Source organism: Pocillopora damicornis, chromosome 2 (assembly GCF_964200805.1).
Source record: "Pocillopora damicornis chromosome 2, jaPocDami1.2, whole genome shotgun sequence".
Classification (NCBI taxonomy): Eukaryota; Metazoa; Cnidaria; class Anthozoa; order Scleractinia; family Pocilloporidae; genus Pocillopora; species Pocillopora damicornis.
Genome location: NC_142671.1, coordinates 19,821,791 through 19,844,956, shown reverse-complemented (window position 1 = coordinate 19,844,956; position 23,166 = coordinate 19,821,791). Strand labels below are relative to the sequence as shown.

At 37.6% G+C, this 23,166-nt stretch overlaps 3 protein-coding genes across 3 annotated transcripts in view; all 3 read right to left on the bottom strand.

The window, feature by feature from the left end:
- The window catches only part of LOC149050252 (adrenocorticotropic hormone receptor-like), a 2,318-nt gene extending 194 nt beyond the window's left edge, over positions 1–2,124 (bottom strand). The window contains exon 1 of the mRNA XM_089195741.1: positions 1–2,124. This exon is cut by the window's left edge and continues 194 nt beyond it. Coding sequence (XP_089051867.1) covers positions 601–1,551 — 951 coding nt within the window. The 5' untranslated portion in view covers positions 1,552–2,124 and the 3' untranslated portion in view covers positions 1–600.
- Positions 2,125–13,417: 11,293 nt separating this feature from the next.
- Positions 13,418–15,590, bottom strand: LOC149050251 (adrenocorticotropic hormone receptor-like). The gene has a single exon (XM_089198420.1). The coding sequence runs from the start codon at positions 14,642–14,644 to the stop codon at positions 13,694–13,696; it is 951 nt and encodes a 316-aa protein (XP_089054546.1). The 5' UTR covers positions 14,645–15,590; the 3' UTR covers positions 13,418–13,693.
- Positions 15,591–19,877: 4,287 nt separating this feature from the next.
- LOC149050250 (adrenocorticotropic hormone receptor-like) lies at positions 19,878–22,005 on the bottom strand. The gene has a single exon (XM_089198419.1). It carries the CDS (start codon positions 21,135–21,137, stop codon positions 20,187–20,189), a length of 951 nt encoding a protein of 316 aa, XP_089054545.1. The 5' UTR covers positions 21,138–22,005; the 3' UTR covers positions 19,878–20,186.
- Positions 22,006–23,166: the final 1,161 nt, after the last annotated feature.

Genomic DNA, 23,166 nt, shown 5'->3' with positions numbered 1-23,166 from the left:
TTATCGCATTTATAAGACTTTTTTCGTGTAATCAACAGTCTTTACTACCCGGAATCAACATTTATTGTTCAAAAATTTGTTAAAATCTGAGAAATAAAGCTCCATTTCCGCTGTTTATCTTCAATCGCATTCAATTTACAAAGTTTTCACTCAGCGTCGTCCCAAAAAATAATGAAAAATGTGGATACTTAAAAGGTGTTTTTTCTTTTTGTCGCTAAGCTTTGAATTTCCTCTTTAAGACATTTTTCACTCGAGCTTTAAAAATTACGTCTTGTGCTTTTGAGACAAGCTTTAATATTTTCACACACTTTATAGTCTGTTAACCCTTTGAAAAAAAAAATACAAAATTCTGAATTACAAAGATCGAGGAGGATTGAACAAAGATATTAATATTTCCTTTTACACGCTTCATAAACAGCAAAATTAATTGCGCTCCAGTTATAGCATTTTGGTGTCGTGCCCAAGTCTTAGCGATTTCAGTCACTCTTGCTTTGGTTGAATTTGATCCCCTGCAGGAGTGTTCTGTTCGATTAAACTTCCAGAGCCTAGAGCAATCGGAAAGGCTGGTAAACCTTGACTAATACACGTAGTTCGGTTCAGTCAATCAGACCTATTGAAAGTTGTGCGGCAAACAGCTCTTAGCGCTTGTCGATACTGCGGTAGTCTCCACGCGTATAGGAACGGATTTACAGCGCAGCTAACGCACAACATCGACATTGATAGAGCTCTTGTTATTTCAAAAGCTAGCCCATCACACACATTGCTTTGTTCCTCGAGACACCGCTCCTTCAAGTTAGTAACAATTAGGTAGGGCATAATTGATATAAACAGCACGATTGTGATCAGGATGATTGTCAAAACGATCTTTTTTTCCAGACCGATGTTCCGAGCAAAAACGCGCGATCTTCCTCCATTGTCTTGTTGCAGAAACGTGACGTTTCTTGAATATCGGCGGAATTCAATGTAAGTCGCTGCGTTGACAACGCAAAGTATTGTCAGTGGAGCTGTAGACTGAAGATGAAGATCCACTGTATGGAATATTTCCTCTGATGTACTTATTGAGTGCCATGCTTCAAACAGCCCACAAAAGAGCCATATCAAAATGTCACATATGACGACCTTTCGAACTGTTATAAGCGTCCTATACTTCCAAATAAGCTTTATAGCCAGAAATCTATCCACTGATAACGCCACGACCGTTGAAATTGATATTTTGGTGCTAATATGAGAAGAAATAGTAGACATCTTGTGTAGGCTAGGTAAATTAACTCGACATGGATGGCAAAGCATGTATGTTGAGTACAAAGGCTGCACGAAACTTCCTCCAAGTAAATCACTTAGCGAGAGGCTTGCCACGAGAAAAGTTGTAGGGCGCACTCGGAAATACATGTACGGATCTTTGAAAAGAGTCCATAGAAGAACACTGTTTGTTGCGAATGAAACGAAGCCAAGCAAAGCGCTACAAATTCCTGCCAAAAGCGCGACTGATGCTGTTGGAATTTCTTCAAAATGTCCGTGTTCATCTTGATGTGATTGAGCAGTCTCGTTCATGATTAACACCAACGGACACTGCTCAAGCTTTTATGTAGAAACTCTTGATTTGATGATTAATATGGCTGAGGATGACTAATGAATCGCCTGGTCACATGAGAGGCAAATTGTTTTGAAGCTGGCTAGTATTTCTTAACTTGCGACACCTTTCCTGAAAGCCAAACTTGAATATCTAATTTGATCGCGCAACACCAAGAACAGTTTTACCGATGCAATTTTTCCTACATCCGGTGAAACAGAGCTGAAAATCCGTCTCTCCTGTTCCTATTGTGAACAATGTACGTTAGTTACTTGGTAAGTGCGCGAATTTATGAGGGTTCTATTACAACAATGGTCGGTCTTGACATCCTCCTGATGAATATGACATCGTTTGCATTAAATATTTGGACAAAATTCTGTTACCAGGATAAAAATTAACAGTCATTGAAAAACTTTCTTGAATTACTTGAAGAAGAAACTGATTTAAATTCGAGTCATTCTACTTAAGGGATGTGATCACTAAAGCTCCATTGTCCTATCGAGTGTCCGTTGCGAAGCTGATGACTATCAAAACATTTGCCAGCAGAAAACATAAAAACAGCCGAGATAGTAAAAGGAAATAAACACTACAATATTTATCCTAGGGCAGAGCTTAAAACAATTGTTAATTATAATCTTGGACTAAAAGGATCGAAAAACTTTCGTAAACGGGCGCGCCATAGTAGTTTTATGAACTACTCTCCTAAAACTCAACCTAAAAACAGATTTCGGTACGAGACTACGATATGGCTCTTTCTAAGTTGGTGCGTTTTAAAAACTGACCCAAAAAAGCCAATTCATCTGACATACCCTTTTTAATATTTATGACACATTCACTTATCTATGTCAATGTTTTTCAATACAGCTTTTTTGGAGGATGGTGAGGTTAACTCTCAAAAAAAGACACAACATTCCATAATATTAACTTTCTTGGCTGTGAACTGCGAAAATCTCCTTCAAATCGTCCTTTATTTGCTAAATGTAAGATTATCTGCGGATTTGTTTCCTCATTTTGCATCATCACAAAATCACTCAGAATTGATCTCCAATAGCAAACAATTGAGTACAATCTAAAGTTTACAGCAGGCGTTCATTAGCGTTTAAAATATCCTATATAAAACCTTTATTATTTTCATTGACCAAGCTAAAATAGCTGAAAAAGTGGAAATATTAACCAAACACATGGATACTATTCAATCAACGATGGAAGGAAGAAAATAAATATAACTTTCGACATAACTTGTGAGAGGTTTTTGTTTGCCAATTATACCTTTCTGCCTTCCTTGTCATTTAAATGTTTCATGAAGATTGAAACTATAGCAGGAAATTTTAATTTTTATGCCAATAACTTTCTGCTTCTGACCGTTCGAAATTAGAGGAAATATGTACTTTGAAGGTTCTTTTTTCTTGCCCTCTATGCTATTAAAAACCTTCTTTCAAAGCGGGGATAACTATAGCAGCCACGACTCCTTCGTGCCGGCTCCGATTTAGAACTGAGCTTCATGCGTATGCATGACGTGTATACCATAACAATTTTTGAATACTGAGGACATTTTGAAATGAAATAACATTATTTTTGTTTTCGGCAGGGAGTGATCAACTGATGCTTTAATCCTGGTTGATACACCTTTCATTATCTGATACGATATTTATATATAACGATCATATCATAATTATATGGGGAGTTTACTTCGTGTGGAAAGAACACCGATAAAGACCATATTCTGAGAAAATAACCGAAAATTTTGTTATGACTATGATTACCTGTCTAATAATGCGTCTAGGAGAGAAAAATCAAGCGTACGTCGAAGCAGTCGTACGGACATATTCATTCCTTATATTTTGGCCATTATTTTCGATTCCAGTAATCTGCAGCTGATGAAATTCTCGGCTAGATCTTGAGTAACTGAGGTGCTTTTTCATGCTTTGGATGTGTTCGCGATGGTTTTATGACTATGATAGTTATGCCTTGAGTGGAAACTAAAGCCCAGCACCACCTACTAATGTTTGCTTTGCTACTCTTAAGACGATTCGAATAACAACAAAATAGAGTTCAAAATTGATGTAAAATGGGGCTCTCAGAAAATTATCATGCCTTTGTTTTTAGACTTCTTCGCAAATCGTTTCGTCACTTGCAAAAACGAAGATAATAGTCAATTTCTGTGTACTTTCAGTTCGCTGAAATTTTCATGTTTTCAGTATTAAAAACTGACCCTCGTCCGCTGTTCATCGTCTTAAACAGTAAAATGATGGTATGCTAAATAGGAAATGCGAGGACATGAAAAATGAAGTTTAGGATTTTTCCGTCAACTCTTAGCTCTTTCCTGCGGAATGTATGTTGTAAATGCATGGAAGGGAACTGCAGTAAAAAGAGCACAGTTCAAAGGTTTAACCTTGAAACTACTATGAGCGACCAAGACAGAATTTTTCCTTATAAAATCATTACATTATCAAGCAGACAAGTGATGAGAATACAATCCTTGAATTACAATTTTTGATGATGACATTTGCAGGTGCCCCCAATATGTGACGCGTTTAACACCATGGATATTAATTTGCATCAGAATTGCTACATTTTTAAAATCACGATATCTTCACCACACGGATCTTCACTGACATGTAAGAAAAAGACATCGAGGCGGTATTGTGCTGAGTTTATCGATATAGTGATTTTAATCCATGAAGGGCTTTTTCCCTTAACAAACTTCATTAAGGTTTCAACTTTTTTGTAAGGAAAACAGTATAAAGAGAATTAATGTTATATAAGAAGTTGTGGTACCATCAGAGTTTACGTGCAAGCAACTCAGCATTTGATGTTCTTAAAACTGACGTGTGTTAAATTGTGTTTGATTTAAGCATAAATATATAAATTTAAATAAATATCTGGATAGAAACTGGAAGAAAACTGCACGCTCGCTGATTAACATCTAGACAGTTAAAAGAAAATTGCAGTATGGTGATTTATATCAAAACAATGTAATGAAAATTGCATGTTCGCAGATTCATAGACAGTTAAACGAAAATTGTAGGTTCGCTGATTTATATATAAACACAAGACAGTTGAAAGCAAATTGCATGTTTGCTTGTAAATTCGAATTTATCAACACTTGAAGTTAACTCTCATATTCAAGCTTGGCCATATGATGTCCCCTATTGAAGAAGGTCTCGTCTATACCAGCTATGTTTCCTCCAAAAACTGGCTGGAGGTGGGGGGGGGGGGGTGTATCATTCAAAAATACCTCAAGGTAGAGACATAGGGATATTTAACTCAACGCTTTCTCCTTTATTTTCTTCAAAATTCATCTTTCTCTAAATTTAGGATATGGGGCGGCTGTTCTGTACGTTTAGAGCCATTCTAGTTTTTCATTTACAGAACAGGTGGCCATGAACAATAATACAGGTTTTGGCACGCTTTGCAGAAAGATGGGTCTTCATACTCGATCTTAATCAATTTGGTTTCGTTTAGGGACACTAGGTAATAAATTAAGGCTGTTTCTAAGCGCTTGTGGTGTTACTATGGAAAATTCTTGCGTTGGGGAAATGCCTAGTATTTAAAACAAATGTTTATGATGGCATTGTCGGTGTAGCATTTGGAAAATCTTGGTTATCAAACGATAAGCTGTCAAATATCAGGAAACTGTTTTGAGCCTCCTATCGATCCAAATTGTGTACCTGTGTACTACGAGTGACACTGACCATCACCTCTACATATCGGATGATGAAGCCTTGTCTTAAAAGGTGTGATTCAAAAGTATATCGTAAAAGAGAGGACTGTTCTCTATAAGATGATCTTGTGCGATTGCACAAAGAATTTCTCATATTAAAGCTGAAAACATTAAAACTATGAACACGCACTTGATCACTGTGCCAATAAGTTCTAAAGAAGTGGGAATTCCGAGGTCACTTCCTGATAATGGCAACTTTTAGTCTGTTCCGGCGGAAGGTTCATACAATCACTGTTATCATTTCACATTTTTTAAGAAAATGGCCACTTCTCTACATAGGCAAAGTCCATCTCTACAACGGCCGGTTAATAAACGAAAAGAGAGAAGCTAAATAAACAGAAAAAAGCTAAATAAACAGAATACACTCACTCCACCTTACCCGCTCTGTTTCACAAACACTTCCCTCTGAACATTTATTTTGAGATCACACGTTAATTGTATTTTGATACGCATCTTTTAACCCTGTAAACCTTAACATGCAGGTTCTCCCTACATTTCCTGATTCTTACAAGAAGTATTTGTATAACAATCGAGAGCTTTTCGAGTTCGCGATCATTTCCTTAATTCTCATGACCTTAATGTTTTCATTCAGGGGTGATATTCCTGGGAGACATTAGATGCCTTCCACTCAAAAGTATTAGAGGGTGAAACACGGAAAACTATATCCTCGATTAAAAAAAGTCATATTACACTTCGTTCTTCCGGTAACGTTTCTCCTTTGAACAAAATCACTTCCTTCTGTCGACGGGTTGCTGTTCGACTGTGAGGGTATCTTTTCTCTGATCAATATACGTTGAAAAGCACGCACAAGTAATCAATATGTAAAATAGCAGGGTTTTATTGAGTATCAATGAAGGGCACTTTTTGCACTGACATCAAATTGTTAACACATTATTCATGTTTCGTCCGAGAACCTTTGCGTATCTCTTATTGAGACCCATAAGTTGCGCAAATTCACCACCTTTCTAACCAGTCTGGTAGTTTACTGTACGGTGGCGTCTGCTACAAGAGGGTCTAGATGGGCAGGTACAAATGTCAGTTGTAAGCTAAAAATTTCGGCCATTTATCAGTTCTCAGTTAGATTTTAGGGCATTTGTCAGTTGTCAACTAAATAACTGTTGATAATTTACTTGGCAAGTTAATTAATACTTTCCGACCCTATTTTTGGCTTCAAAGACACTTGTGATGTAAACTCGAAAATTGAATCGAAAATAAGAACTCTCTTTTCTCAATCTTGGAATGAAATAATTCCAAGGTCTTAAAATTGACTTTTCAGTCTTTGTTTGAAGGGTGTTCAAATAAGTAACAAATCTTCTGCGCACTAACTTCTGTTTGCACGTGCGCAACATTGAAACATTCCTTTTCAACTACTTAGTCAGTAGATGTTGGAAAGAAGATCGTCAGCAAGACAAAAACTTGAGAGTCCTCTAGCACAATATATTTGGTTTTATGTTTTGTTTTACAATGTGTCGATTGTGATTGGCTCCGATGAAATGATCGGAAAGGAATGTTCTTTTGTCTACTTTTCAATGAGGTTATTGGAGATATCTACTGTAAGCGTACCTTAGAAATCCAGGCGAAAATGAGCGCGAATTGGCCGCACTCTACAGAAAAGGCGTTATTTTGGCGAGTGAGCGCTCAACATTATCTTAGGGAAAATTATAGCTGCCATCTTTGATTTTTATAGCAGCGGAAGGCTGGGAAAAGAAAGAAATTTGTACTAAGGGTGGGCGACGACTCTAACTCCAAATCAAACACGGCCGGTGGAATATAGAATACAAATGATGGCGAGCTTGTTAATGTTCACTCGTCCTGATAAGACGCCCACACTGCAGGCCGGCGCCACTCTAAACCATCAAGCTTTGTAAACCTCGGCCTCATGTCGAGGGCACAGAGTACACTAAGTGGATAGACACCGCAACTTCGAAATGCAACAAGGCATCCTTATTAGGTGTTTTGATCAGTTTGTGAACCGATTCTAATTGTCCCATTAATAACCTGCTTACAGCCCCGCGCAACCTTTCTTAATATCATAATAATGAGCCAGGCGATTGGGTACGATAAGTGGTTAAACTAATCGCCTCAGTAATGACTCCCATGGCGTCATTATTGCTGTAGTTGACATCTTTATTTCAGAGTTAACGTACAAACATTGAAAGTTTTTGCCAAAAATTAGGGAACATCTGACGGTTAATTGGTAATTTACGTCTTCGGTTGCGGTGTACTTTAAGCCGGCGATACAACTGGCGATTTTATACGCCGATCGCGTAAGATCGCTGCGGACTCACTTTTTTTCGGTTTCCTGGAAAAACTGGATCAAGGATCACTGAATCACTGAATCAGGGATCAGAGATCAAGGATCAAGGATCAAGGATCAAGGATCAAGGATCAAGGATCAAGGATCAAGGATCAAGGATCAAGGATCAAGGATCAAGGATCAAGGATCAAGGATCAAGGATCAAGGATCAGTTCAAAATGAATCAAATAAATTAAATAAATTAATAGGCATGATTGATTGCTAGTCTATGTGACTCAGTCAAGATCTCTCTCTGTTGACAGACAGGCGTTGTTTTTCAGCCCTTCCCCCGTCTTCCGACTTTCACGCTACCCCCAAGAACGCTTGATCGCAAGTTAGATAAGAAACTGTCTATTCTCGATTCCAATGTAGTTTCCGGGGATTTTCATTGCATAGACAATGCAAACGTCTGTAATTTTATTCTTTCACTAGAGAAATGAAAACAGAGGGTTTTTTGTCATTCACACAAACCTTTCTTCTGCATACATTTGTAGACACGGCCAATGGACAACAAAATTGCTATTATTTTCCAATTCTTTGCATTTTCACCCAAGCATTAGTCGATCTAACAAATATTCGCAGGTTTTCTCTTTGACATTGAGCTGGATATTTATCTGTTCGCGAAAAAGCAGTTTAAAAAAGTCACGTTTTTTTAAGCACTTCTGCTTTTGCGTACCATGCTTAACCGTTGGTGCAGTTCCCCTGTTGAAGCTATTGAGAAAGAGAGAATCGGTAAACCTTAAGGTCCTTTATTTTGTCGGAAGTGATCAAAAGTTTGGGACCAAATTTTCTGCCTGCTGTGCTCACTGGTGACAAAAGAAAGAAAAAACAATTCCTCCTCGTTAGTCGTCAGGTACTTTCTTTAAAAAAAAATTCACGTAAGACTAAAAAACTAATTCAATTCTCCAGTGAGTGTTCTGGAGATTTTCGACTTGTTGCTTCCGTGTGTACTGCAGGGGACTCACAACAACAACTCAGTGGGGCGATACAATTTTATCACTTTCCGAATCATGTCTCTTGTCTAAGCCCGTTGGAAAAACATCGAAAACGTCTTCTTCTAAGTAAGTGATTCTTCAGATGCATTCCATCTGCTTTTCCTTTAAGGATATGACGTCAGTGAAAATTTGAAGAGATGAAGTAAAAGCGGCTGAAAATTTGCTGTTCACTCCGGCAGTTGCCAAAAACGGCTTCGTGTTTTGAAATTGCACAGGAAGTCAGATACGTAATCACATACCGACACTCGGGATAATTTGGAAATTTCAGTAAACCCGCTCTGTAGCTGTCAGTCTTAAATAGCTGTCTTAATAGTCGGTAGGCGAAAATTGGCACTTCCACTTCCAATTTGGTATGGCTTTTTCAGTATTTAGTATATTTATGTTTATTATATCTATTATATTTGTGCCGATTTCGCTTATTTTTCTCTGATTTTCGCTTGAGCATTGACTGAGTCACGTAGATGAGAAATCAAACATGATTTATTTAATTTATTTGATTCATTTTGAACTGATCCTTGATCCTTGATCCTTGATCCGGTGATCCTTGATCCAGTTTTTCCAGGAAACGGTTTTTTTCGCTGATCGCGACAATGTGGCACTTCAGCCTTGATCCCAGGTTTCATCGGGTGACGTATAAAAATTGCGCGAACCAATGTAAACAAACAAAATGGCAACAGCGAAGCGGGAAAAATAGGTCCGCAATGCGTACATGTGTGGCTTACGAAGCCATTGGGAGCTTGATCTGGTTTGAATGCATGACTAATTTTGGACAATACATACATGTAAAGTAACACAATGCTGAGTGTAGGTTTCTTTTGTCCATTAGGGCATAAAGTTCAACTTTCAGTTGGTTGAGAGCAAAATGTTTACTATAATTATTGTATTTAGGTTTTGTGGGACTGTATTTTCAATAAAGAACACAGAAAAATTTAGCTCACGTAGGTAGATATGAGGTTGCAAATGGAAGAGTCTAGGGAAAAAAGATAGGTGCATTATAAGATCAGAGCACAAGGAATACTTTAATGAATCATATCTTGAGTTAAGTACTCTGAAGTAACATTACATTAACGTTGCTAATAATTTTTAACCCAATAAGATTTACAATTTGACCTGGAGGTTTTATTTAACAGAAAGTTCAATAGAGATAGAGCGTCACCATAATAGATTTCAGGAACAGTAATCAGAGACATAACTTAAACACAGCAGAGTTCAATGTACAGGCAAGTTCATGATGTTATCATATGATTTAAACTACCAGAAGCTTTCAAGTTTTCTTATTATTGAAATTGTAATTTCATGCCAGTGAGTCTACCAAATTCAAGTTATGTGGAGAAATGAATGTGTGAACTTGACATCATCATGCAAATGGTCGACTTCACATCATCATGTAAAGTGCTAATCTACCGTATAAAAAGGTCCAAAACAAACATGGTAAGCAACTGAATTTCATGTATCACTTTGTGTTAGAGCACACAAGAGGACTTGTGAGACCTGCTTCTCTCTCATTTGCCAGAACAAGATTGAACTTCTGGTACCAATCAAAATTCAGAATGACCGTGACAGTTTGGAACTGATCTGTTAAGACTGTGCTTTTAAGGGGTCTACAGATGTGATTAGAACCCTGGGTCTCCGAGGATACCTGATGGTTATCTAATCCACATCAAGTAGCTCTAACTTTTAACTATAAACGTGACAAATGTCAGTTCCATTTAAGTCTAAGCTAAGTTAATTAAAGTGTACTTTGGTATTCTAAATAAGCAGAAGTAAATTTTTCACAAACAACGAATGTTGAGCTCATAGTGTGTGTGCAGTTTAAAGTATTTGAAAAATTTACAGGTGCTTATCACATGAGAAATCATGTTATTAATTAATCATAACGTATACATGAAAGATACACATTTACAGGAAATCAACAAACTGATGGCAGATAAATTTGACAGTATTGACGGAATGAAGTGTGTGCCATCAAAATTTGTCCTTCAGCTGAATTCTTATTCAGGAATGCAATTTTTTCGTGTTTATCAATATACATAAAAGTATCCAAGCTTTTGTTTATTTTTGTCAGCTACTGCATGTATCAATCAGAACCTTCTTTGTGTACATCTGATTGGTTTCTAATGTGTTTCTGCCGCAGTCAAAAAGATCTTGTTGGTGTAGCCTAGTTCAGCATCAGCTGAACGAGTGTTTAGCCTGCTGCAAAATGCATTTAGCAAGCAGCAAGAGGCAGCATTAGAAGAAACAGTGGAAACATCGGTCATGTTACGTTACAATGACGATAAGCGCACATGAAATCTTGAACTATATGTCTGAAGAGGACTAGCTGGTGGTGCAAAACAATCACTAACAGGGACAGCGCTCTGTACTACATCTGCAAAGATGTAAATATTGAAAGACTATGGTTTTATACCACATACAATCGTGTATGCCAGAGAAACTTTTTATATTTAATAAGCATATTAGCAAAGTTTGTTTTGTTCGAATACAATCACGTGGTTATCGTAATAGAAAGCCAATACAGAGAATCAGATTTTTATGACTTGGGTTGAGAGAGACTCAGTCTTACAATATTGATGAGTCAGTATGATATAATTATGTATGTAATATCTATGCAAAGTGAAATCTATTCATTAAATCTTTATTTAAGTTGTTAATCAATCTCTTACACTAAAAAACTGAAAGCAACTTTTAGATTTTGGGGCAACTTTTGAGCAACTTTTAGAGTTTTGGAGCAACTTTGGAGCAACTTTGGAGCAACTTTGGAGCAACTTTGGAGCAACTTTGGAGCAACTTTGGAGCAACTTTGGAGCAACTTTGGAGCAACTTTGGAGCAACTTTGGAGCAACTTTGGAGCAACTTTGGAGCAACTTTGGAGCAACTTTGGAGCAACTTTGGAGCAACTTTGGAGCAACTTTGGAGCAACTTTGGAGCAACTTTGGAGCAACTTTGGAGCAACTTTGGAGCAACTTTGGAGCAACTTTTTGAGAAAATTGGAGCAACTTGTGGACAGCCCTAAATCAGGGCTATCTTTAAAATTAAGAACAGGGAATAGGAGAATGGGGAATGAGAGAATGGTATTTTCAGGGTTCAAAATAATTTTTCAGTTTCAGCGTGAATTTGTAGGCTTTTGTCAAGGCTCATTTTCTCCCCGTTTCCGGCTGTCACTAATAAATTTCAGTATCAGATTCTTTGTTTTGATCGACATGTTTTGTTGCGGCAATTCCTTTCCTAACAAAGCGTAATGAATGGCTCAATTTTTCAAAGTTTGTTCAAGCGTGAAATATACAGCTTTGTCTAGACAAACTGTCGCGCTGCTGTTAAGCACCGACTTTAATTTGAACGCGTGAGAAAGCTTTACACATGACATTAAACAGGATTTGGCGGAAAATAAATCTTGATTAAAGGTAATTTGTACGTGCAGAAACATAAACATGGTAATGTGACTGTACGTACACAAACTTGCATGTTTTACCCTTGAACAAATGCATAGAAAGCTGAATACTGTAAACAAAAATACTCCTTGTAGCAGGCTTCAAATTTCGAAACTTTATACTCGTTTACGTTTCCAAAAAGCTTTCGAAACATTTCTTGGCTGCTTTACTGCCTGATATGGCATGATCACCATAACATGAAAGCGACTTTTACTACAGTTGGACGATCATAAGCATAGTATTTTCCACAAAATTCTTGTCCTTCGCTGAGAAATCGGCAAGTGTTTTTTAAGATTCCCCATTTTAAAGATTCCCGCATTTAAAGATTCCCCGTTTTGAAGATTCCCGCTTTTAAAGATTCCTCATTTTATTTTATAGATAGCCCCACGATCAGCGTATAAAATCGCTAAGTGTGTCATTTTTTCGCCGTCGGGAAGTGAAATATGTCCGATTGCCGCACTGTAGGCTAGCACCACTCTGAACGATACAACTTTGTTAACCAAACATCATTATTAGGTGACATGCCATAGATATTGGCAATTTTATACGCTGATCGCTGCGATCGGCGAAAATCGCAGTCGCCGCACCGGGTACACCCGGCGATTTCCGCCGGTCGCCCCGATCGGAGTATAAAATCGGTAGTTGTGTCATTTTTTTGCCGCCGGGAAGTGAAATATGTCCGATTGCCGCTCAGTGGAAAGAGCGAAAATGTTAACCTAAATAGTGATAAATATGATCTCGCTGTCTGGTTCCGTGTATAAACAAATTTTCAAAGCGTGATTTAACCCATACGAAGTTGTTGATAGAATCTGACAACAGTTTAATTAAGCCATAGTTTTTCACATTTGAAGGCGGATATGTAGAGCAGCTGTCATCCTTGCTTTGTACTTTTACAATGGATGTATATTTACTCTTTAGGAAATCCACCAGACATCGTCATTTGCGCACGAAAGACAACCCATTAAAACGTTTTGATCAACTCGTCTCACGCTGATCACTGAATTTTCTGGCACCTAAACAAAATTTTCTCAATGCAATGTTGGGTGGAGTAACTGACTGAAAAAAAAAATTGAACAGTTTTTTTACATCATTCGGATTTCACATCAGAAAGCCAAGAAATTTGGCCGTATCACATTTCTAAGACTTTTTTCGTGTGATCAACAGTCTTTACAACCCAGAATCAACATTCATTGTTCACAGATTCGTTAAAATTTGAGAAATAAAGCTCCATTTCCGCTGTTTATCTTCAATCGCATTCAATTTACAAAGTTTTCATTCAGCGTCATCCCAAAAAATAATGAAAAATGCAAATGCTTAAAAGGTGTTTTTTCTTTTTTGTCGTTAAGCTTTGAATTTCCTCTTTAAGACATTTTACAAGCGAGCTTTAAAAATTACGACTCGTGCTTTTGAGACAAGCTTTAATATTTTCAAACACTTACAAAGATCGAGGAGGATTGAACAAAGATATTGATATCTCCTTTTACACGCTCCATAAACAGAAAAATTAATTGCGTTCCATTAAGAGCATTTTGGTCTCGTGCCTAAGTCTTAGCGATTTCAGTCGCTCTTGCTTTGGTTGAATTTGATCCCCTGCAGGAGTGTTCTGTTCGATTAACTTCCAGAGTCTGAAGTAGTAGGAAAGGCTGATAAACCTTTACTAATACACGTAGTTCGGTTCCCTCAAGCAAACCTGCTGAAAGTTGTGCGGCAAACAGCTCTTAGCGCTTGTCGATACTGCGGTATTCTCCACGCGTATAGAAACGGATTTACAGCGCAGCTTACGCACAACATCGACATTGATAGAGCTCTGGATATTTCAAAAGCTGGTCCATCACACACATTGCTTTGTTCCTTGGGACACCACTCCTCCAAGTTAGTAACAATTAGGTAGGGCATAAGTGATATAAACAACACGATTGTGATCAGAATAATTGTCAAAACGATCTTTTTTTCCACACGGATGTTCCGAGCAAAAACGCGCGATCTTCCTCCATTGTCTTGTTGCAGAAACGTGACGTTTCTTGAATATCGGCGGAATTCAATGTAAGTCGCTGCGTTGACAGCGCAAAGTATTGTCAGTGGAGCCGTAGACTGAATATGAAGATCCACTGTGTGGAATATTTCCTTTGATGTACTTATGGAGTGCAATGCTTCAAACAGCCCACAAAAGAGCCATATCAAAATGTTACATATGACGACCTTTCGCAATGTTATAAGCGTCCTATACTTCCAAATAAGCTTTATAGCCAGAAATCTATCCACTGATAACGCCACGACCGTTGAAATTGATATTTTGGTGCTAATATGAGAAGAAACAGTAGAAATCTTGTGTAGGCTTGGTAAATTGACTTTATATTGAAGGCAAAGCATGTATGTTGAGTACAAAGGTTGCGCGAAACTTCCTCCAAGTAAATCACTTAGCGAGAGGCTTACCACGAGGAAAGTTGTGGGGCGCACTCGGAAATACATGTACGGATCTTTGAAAAGAGTCCATAGAAGAACACTGTTTGTTGCGAATGAAACGAAGCCAAGCAAAGCGCTACAAATTCCTGCCAAAAGTGTGACTGATGCTGCTGGAATTCCTTCAAAATGTCCGTGTTCATCGTGATGTGATTCAGCAGTCTCGTTCATGATTAACACCAACGAACACTGCTCAAACTTTGATGTAGAAACTCTTGATTTGATGATTAATATAGCTGAGGATGACTAATGAATCGCCCGGTCACATGAGAGGCAAATTGTTTCGAAGCTGGCTAGTATTTCTTAACTTGCGACACCTTTCCTGAAAGCCAAACTTGGATATCTAATTTGATCGCGCAACACCAAGAACAGTTTTACCGATGCAATATTTCTTACATCCCGTGAAATAGGGCTGAAAATCCTTCTCTCTTGTTCTTATGGTGACCAATGTACGTTAGTTACTTGGTAATTACACGAATTGACGAGGGTTCTGTTACAACAATGGTCGGTCTTGACATCCTCCTTATGAATATGACATCGTTTGCATTAAATATTTGGACAAAATTCTGTTCCCAGGATAAGAATGGACAGTCATTGAAAAACTTGCCTGAATTACTTGAAAAAGAAACTCATTTAAATTCGAATCGCTTTACTTAAGGGATGTAATCACGAAAGCTCCCTTGTCCTATTGAGTGTCCGTTGCGAAGCTGATGCCTATTAAAAATTTGCCAACGGAAAATATGACAACAGCCGAGATAGTAAAAGGAAAATTAACACTAGAATATTCATCCTAGAGCAGAGATTTAAACAATTATGTTAATAATAATCTTGGATTAAAAGGATCGCAAAAGTGACGTAATCGAGCGCACCACAGAAGTTTTAATAACTACTCTCCTCAAACTCAACCTAAAAACAGATTTCGGTACGAGACTACGATACGGTTCTTTCTACGCTGGTGTGTTTTACAGGCTGACCCAAAAAAGCCAATTCATCTGACATAACCTTTTTAAAATCTATGAAACAATCGCTTATCTATGTCAATGTTTTTTAATAAAGCATTTTTAAAGGATGGTGAGGTTAACTCTCGAAAAAAGACACAACATTAAAAAAAACTGCCGACTTCTACATGGTCCCGTTCCTTTCACAAGACTCTCTAAGTACATTGCGTTACACTACTTACTTACAGTATTCTTAAGACACAATTAATATTTATACTACTTACATTGTTCTACTTACACTACGTACAATGTGATGATGCACACATATTTAGAGGCACATCATTTACGCACAAAAAAAAGAGAAACTTATTCACAAAAAATTAACAGTTACGAAAGACAAAAAGGCTAAATTGTGGTTGGGATAGATAGGAGTAAGAGCTTGAAATAAAAACCCAAAAGTACAGCGTTTAGCTAAAAATTGAGGCTTACGATCAGCATAAGGAGAGTAAGATATATCCTTCAAGCAGGCTCATATTTGGAGCCCGCCCGCAAACTATATAGCAATTCTAGTGCATGAAGTATTTTGTCCCACTTCTGTTGAAGTTTGTTCTGTGAATCAGTCACGATAGATATTTGTTTTTCAATTTCAGTTGCGCATATTCTCTGATAGATGGAGATATGTTCTTAAATTTACCGTAATAAAGATAATACCTTGCGAGGAGCAAACAATGGCTTACTAAAATATCCTTTTTCTCTCCTCTAAAACCTAAACATTCATAGATATCCAAAACGTGTGAGGCTGGTATCATATGAATTGAAACGAAAAAACAATGAACCCTTCCCCAAAAGGTTTTCGTTACCGAGCATTCACAGAAAAGATGGATGCACAGAGAGCAGTCTCCGAAATTCCTATTTTAGGCAGAAAGGAATTCATTACTTTACTTCTGTGGAGAAATTTGAACTGGAAGTTCGTTATCTTAATACTGAGCGTACACAACCTTGGTAGTAAATAAATCGACTTCCAGCTCAAATCCTCCACCACTTCAAGGTCACATTCCCTTACCCATTTTTCTTGACTCTTTTAGGGGCTAGTATAATTTTTTGGTATTAAAATTTTATACGCTAATTCAGTCGGCTTGGTTGCTGCAATCAGTTTTTGCACCGAAAACCCCTGATCCTTTCCACCTGGCGTTTTCAATTTCACAGACTTCATAGCGCTCCTTATGGCCGCGGTCACTCCATGAAATTCAAGGAAAGAGGCAGATAAGCAATATTTCTCTCTAAACTCTCCATAGGTTATGACCTTAAAAACCATCGTTAACAAGATCTTTGATATTTTGTACACCAGTTTCTGCTCAGTGCATGTAAAAAAAAAGGCCTATTAGCAATTCTGACCAATGAGTTATTCCATATTATACAACTACTACTACTACAAAAGTCGTGTTTGGAGAGGAAAGAGTCTCTAAAATTAAAGTCCACCCAGATTTCGATAGGTTCTCGGAGGAAGTCCTCCTTGATATCATGTTTGTTAGCGTTTTTTTTCCTCAAGTTCCCAAGAAAAACTAATTTTCCTCTCCATTTTGAAAGAAAGAAATCCCCCAAATTTTTCCATTTAGATTTACAATCATTAGAAATATACTTTACTATCCACGCGATCTTTAAAGACTTATTAAATGCCATGATGTCCATGAAACATCGTTTGATTTTGTCCCTTTTTCCATCCCAGAGAAATTTGAAAAGCAAATCATTTATTTCTTTTAACGATTTGAAACATGTACGTAATGAGTACAAAATGTAGACCAATTGGGATGCAGCCAACGTCTCTATAATTGTAATCTTTCCAGGAAACGTTAATCTCTTGTTTTGCCGATTGTTAAGAATATCTTCAACTTTGTGTTTTTTACTTTGTGAGAGTCCTTCCATAATATCAACTTTCTTGGCTGTAAACTGCGAAAATCTCCTTCAAATCGTTTTCATTCGCATTTCATTCTTGTCCTTTATTTGCTAAATGAAAGATTATCTCCGGATTTGTGTCCTCATTTTGCGTCATCACAAAATCTTTCAGAATTGATCTCCAAAGCAAAAAATTGAGCAGAATCTAAAGCTTACAGCAGGCGTTCAAGAGCATTTAAAATATTCGATATAAAACCTTTATTGTTTTCATTGACCTAGCTAAAATTGCCGAATAATTGGAAATATTAACCAAACATATGAATACTATTTAATCAACGTTGGAAGGAGGAAAATAAATATAACTTTCGACATAACTAACATGGTTTAAGCTGGATCTGTTACCGACATAATGATCATATCATAATTATAAGGGGTGTTTGCTTTATGTGGAAAGAACACCGAGACACGATACGAACCAACTATATTCTAAGAAAATAACCGAAAGTTTTATTATGACTATGATTACCTGTATAATAATGCTTCTGGGAGAAGAAAAATCAAGCGTACGTCAAAGCAGTCGTTCGGAAATATTCATTCCTTATATTTTGGCCATTATTTTCAATTCCAGTAATCTGCAGCTGATGAAATTCTCGGCTAGATCTTGCATCATGCCTCGGATGTGTTCTCGATGCCGTTATGACGATGATAGTTATACCGCCAGTGAAAACTAAAGCCCAGTATCACCAACCAATGTTTACTTTGCTGTTCTTAAGACGATTCGAATAACTACAATAGAGAGTTCAAAATTCATGTAAAATGAGGCTTTCAGAAATTAACATCCCTTTGCTTTCAGACTTCTTACCAAATCGCTTCGTCACTTGCAAAAACGAAGATAATAATCAGTTTCTTTGTACTTTCAGTTCGTTGAACTCTTCGTGTTTTCAGTACTAAAAACTGATCCTCGTCCGATGTTCGTCATCCAGCCATGAGTATCTAAAAGTCCTACAAGGTTCTTGTCGAAACGAAATCATTTTTTAGCAACCTTCTTTGCGAGATGAACACAATAGCTCGAAAGATATAAACAGTGCCTTTTTGATTTTCGAAAATCGAGAGTTTCCCATTTCTCCAACTGCTAATACCTGCTAACAAACTTGTTTTGGAAAATGAAAGCTAAAGGAAATCATTAACACCCAGAAAAGACACGGTTTGACTTGTATTCATCGTTTTCGTTTTAACCCGTGATCGTACTTCTCAATTAATTCGAAAAAAAATCTCCAAATTACTAAAAACTAGGGGAAAACAAAATAAGCGCCTCTTTTTTCCGACAGCGCCACTCTTGTACTCTACAGAGCAGGCATTATTTTAGTAGGCAAGTGCTCAGTATTATCTTGGGAATAATTATAGCTGCCATCTTTAATTTTTATGGCAGCGGAAGGCTGGGAAAAGAAAGAAATTTGTACTAAGAGTGAGAGACGACTCTAGCTCCAAATCAAACACGGCGGCGGAATATAAAATACAGATGATCACGAGCTTGTTAATGTTAACTCGTCCTGATAAGACGCCCGCACTGCAGGCTAGCGCCACTCTAAACGATCCAACTTTGTTAATCCCGGTCTCGTGTCGAGGGCGCAGAGTACGCTAAGTGGTAGACACAGCAACTTCGAACCGAAATGCAACATCATTAATAGGTGACATGCCAGATATTGGCAATCTTATACGCTGATCGCTGCAATCGGCGAAAATCGCAGTCGCCGCACCGGGCACACCCGGCGATTTCCGCTGGTCGCCGCGATCGGCGTATAAAATCGCTATTTGTGTCATTTTTTCGCCGCCGGGAAGTGAAATATGTCCGATTGCCGCTCAGTGGAAAGAGCGAAAATGTTAACCTAAATAGTGATAAATATGATCTCGCTGTCTGGTTCCGTGTATAAACAAATTTTCAAAGCGTGATTTAACCCATACGAAGTTGTTGATAGAATCTGACAACAGTTTAATTAAGCCATAGTTTTTCACATTTGAAGGCGGATATATAGAGCACCTGTCATCCTTGCTTTGTACTTTTACAATGGATGTATATTTACTCTTTAGGAAATCCACCAGACATCGTCATTTGCGCACGAAAGACAACCCATTAAAACGTTTTGATCAACTCGTCTCACGCTGATCACTGAATTTTCTGGCACTTAAATAAAATTTTCTCGATGCAATGTTGGGTGGAGTAACTGACTGAAAAAAAAAATTGAACAGTTTTTTTACATCATTCGGATTTCACATCAGAAAGCCAAGAAATTTGGCCGTATCACATTTCTAAGACTTTTTTCGTGTGATCTACCCGGAATTAACATTCACTGTTCACAGATTTGTTAAAATCTGAGAAATAAAGCTCCATTTCCGCTGTTTACCTTCAATCGCATTCAATTTACAAAGTTTTCATTCAGCGTCATCCTAAAATATAATGAAAAATGCAAATACTTAAAAGGTGTTTTTTCTTTTTGCCGCTAAGCTTTGAAATTCCTCTCTGAGACATTTTACACCCGAGCTTTAAAAATTACGTCTGTGCTTTTGAGACAAGCTTTGATATTTTCACACACTCTATAGCCTTTTAATCCTTTAAAAAAAAAATACAAAATTCTGAATTACAAAGATCGAGGAGGATTGAACAAAGATATTGATATCTCCTTTTACACGCTCCATAAACAACAAAATTAATTGCGCTCCACTAAGAGCATTTTGGTCTCGTGCCCAAGTCTTGGCAATTTCAGTCGCTCTTGCTTTGGTTGAATTTGATCCCCTGCAGGAGTGTTCTGTTCGATTAAACTTCCAGAGCCTAAAGCAGTAGGAAAGGCCGATAAACCTTAACTAATACACGTGGTTCGGTTCCCTCAAGCAGACCTGCTGAAAGTTGTGCGGCAAACAGCTCTTAGCGCTTGTCGATACTGCGGTATTCTCCACGCGTATAGAAACGGATTTACAGCACAGCTAACGCACAACATCGAAATTGATAGAGCATTTGTTATTTCAAAAGCTAGCCCATCACACACATTGCTTTGTTCTTCGGGACACTGCTCCTTCAAGTTAGTAACAATTAGGTGGGGCATAATTGATATAAACAGCACGATTGTGATCAGGATGATTGTCAAAACGATCTTTTTTTCCAGACCGATGTTCCGAGCAGAAACGCGCGATCTTCCTCCATTGTCTTGTTGCAGGAACGTGACGTTTCTTGAATATCGGCGGAATTCAATGTAAGTCGCTGCGTTGACAGCGCAAAGTATTGTCAGTGGAGCCGTAGACTGAAGATGAAGATCCACTGTGTGGAATATTTCCTCTGATGTACTTATTGAGTGCCATGCTTCAAACAGCCCACAAAGGAGCCATATCAAAATGTTACATATGACGACCTTTCGCACTGTTATAAGCGCCCTATACTTCCAAATAAACTTTATAGCCAGAAATCTGTCCACTGATAAAGCCACGACCGTTGAAATTGATATTTTGGTGCTAATATGAGAAGAAACGGTAGAAATCTTGTGTAGGCTTGGTAAATTTACTCGACACGGATGGCAAAGCATGTACGTTGAGTACAAAGGTTGCACGAAACTTCCTCCAAGTAAATCACTTAACGCGAGGCTTGCCACGAGAAACGTTGTGGGGCGCACTCGGAAATACATGTACGGATCTTTGAAAAGAGTCCATAGAAGAACACTGTTTGTTGCGAATGAAACGAAGCCAAGCAAAGCACTACAAATTCCTGCCAAAAGCGCGACTGATGCTGTTGGAATTCCTTCAAAATGTCCGTGTTCATCGTGATTTGATTCAGCAGTCTCGGTCATGATTAACACCAATGGACACTGCTCGAGCTTTTATGTAGAAACTCTTGACTTGATGATTAATATGGCTGAGGATGACTAATGAATCACCTTCAAATTGTTTTGAAGCTGGCTAGTATTTCTTAACTTGCGACACCTTTCCTGAAAGCCAAACTTGGATATCTAATTTGATCGCGCAACACCAAGAACAGTTTTACCGATGCAATATTTCCTACATCCGGTGAAACAGAGCTGAAAACCCTTCTCTCCTGTTCCTATTGTGAAAAATATGTTAGTTACTTGGTAAGTGCACGAATTGATGAGGGTTCAATTACAACAATGGTCGGTCTTGACATCCTGCTGATGAATATGAAATCGTTTGCATTAAATATTTGGACAAAACTTTGTTACTAGGATAAAAATTGACAGTCATAGAAAAACTTTCCTGAATTACTTGAAGAAGAAACTCATTTAAATTGGAGTCATTTTACTTAAGGGATGTGATCACTAAAGCTCCATTGTCCTATCGAGTGCCCGTTGCGAAGCTGATAACTCTTAAAAAATTTGCACACAGAAAATATGAAAACAGCCGAGATAATAAAAGGAAATAAACACTAGAATATTTATCCTAGGGCAGAGCTTAGTGTTAATTATAATCTTCGATTAAAAGGATCGCAAAAGGTACGTAAACGGGCGCACCACAGTAGTTTTAGTAACTACTCTCCTCAAACTCAACCTAAAAACAGATTTCGGTACGAGACTATGATATGGCTCTTTCTAAGTTGGTGGTTTTCTAAGCTGACCCAAAGAAGCCAATTTATCTGACATAACCTTTTTAATATTTATGAAACATTCGCTCATCTTTGTCAATGTTTTTTAATAAAGCTTTTTTAAAGGATGGTGAGGTTAACTCTCAAAAAAAAGACACAACATTCCATAATATTAACTTTCTTGGCTGTAAACTGCAAAAATCTCCTTCAAATCGTCCTTTATTTGCTAAATGTAAGATTATCTCCGGATTTGTGTCCTCATTTTGCGTCATCACAAAATCACTCAGAATTGATCTCCAATAGCAAACAATTGAGCAGAATCTAAAGTTTACAGCAGGCGTTCATTAGCATTTAAATTATCCGATACATAACCTTTATTATTTTCATTGACCGAGCTAAAATTGCTGAAAAAGTGGAAATATTAACCAAACACATGTAACTGCTTCCGTTGAAGCTAAGTGTTACCGCTTCCGAGAAAAGCTGCGAAATATTTTTTTGGTTAGTTTGAAGCCCCCGTGATTAGTTCTTTTAGACAGAAAATTATTGAAAGCGTTTCAGTTGAAGATAAGACCCCGTGTGATCAAGATCGTTTTGAATAGAAGACAAGTTAGACTGTAATTCTCGATAAAGTAATCAAGACCCGCGAACGTTGGTAAGCAATGACTTGTTTTGTGATTATGTTATCTAGCTCGTAGTCGTTACTCAAAGTAAAATTTATCGCTCGTTTTTACCTTTCCTTTGGTTTCTTTAATTGCCACGTGCTCGTTTCCAAAACCGAGATTATTCTTAAGCTTTGATCACAATACTTAGGTGATTTCTTCACGTAATAATTTTAGTTGACCACTTCGATATAATAACGCCCCAAGGAATAGGAAAAGGAATAAAGAAAGAAAAGATCCTCTTTGGTTTGGTGTTTATCGCATGCGCGTGTATCAACCCGGGAATCGAATTTACAACTCTAGCTTGAAAAGAAACTTTTACAACACACGCATACTATTTAATCAACGATGGAAGGAGGAAAATAAATATAATTTTCGATACAACTTGTGAGAGGTTTTTGTTTGCCAGTTATACCTTTCTCCCTTCCTTGTCACTTGAATGTTTCATGAAGATTCAAACTATAGCTGCAAATTTTAATTTTTATGCCAATAACTTTCTGCTTCTGACTGTTCAAAATAAGAGGAAATAAGTACTAAAGGGTTTTTTTTCCTGCCTTCTATGCTATTCAAAACCTTCTTCCAAAGTGGGGATAACTATAGCAGCCACGACTCCGTTGTGCCGGC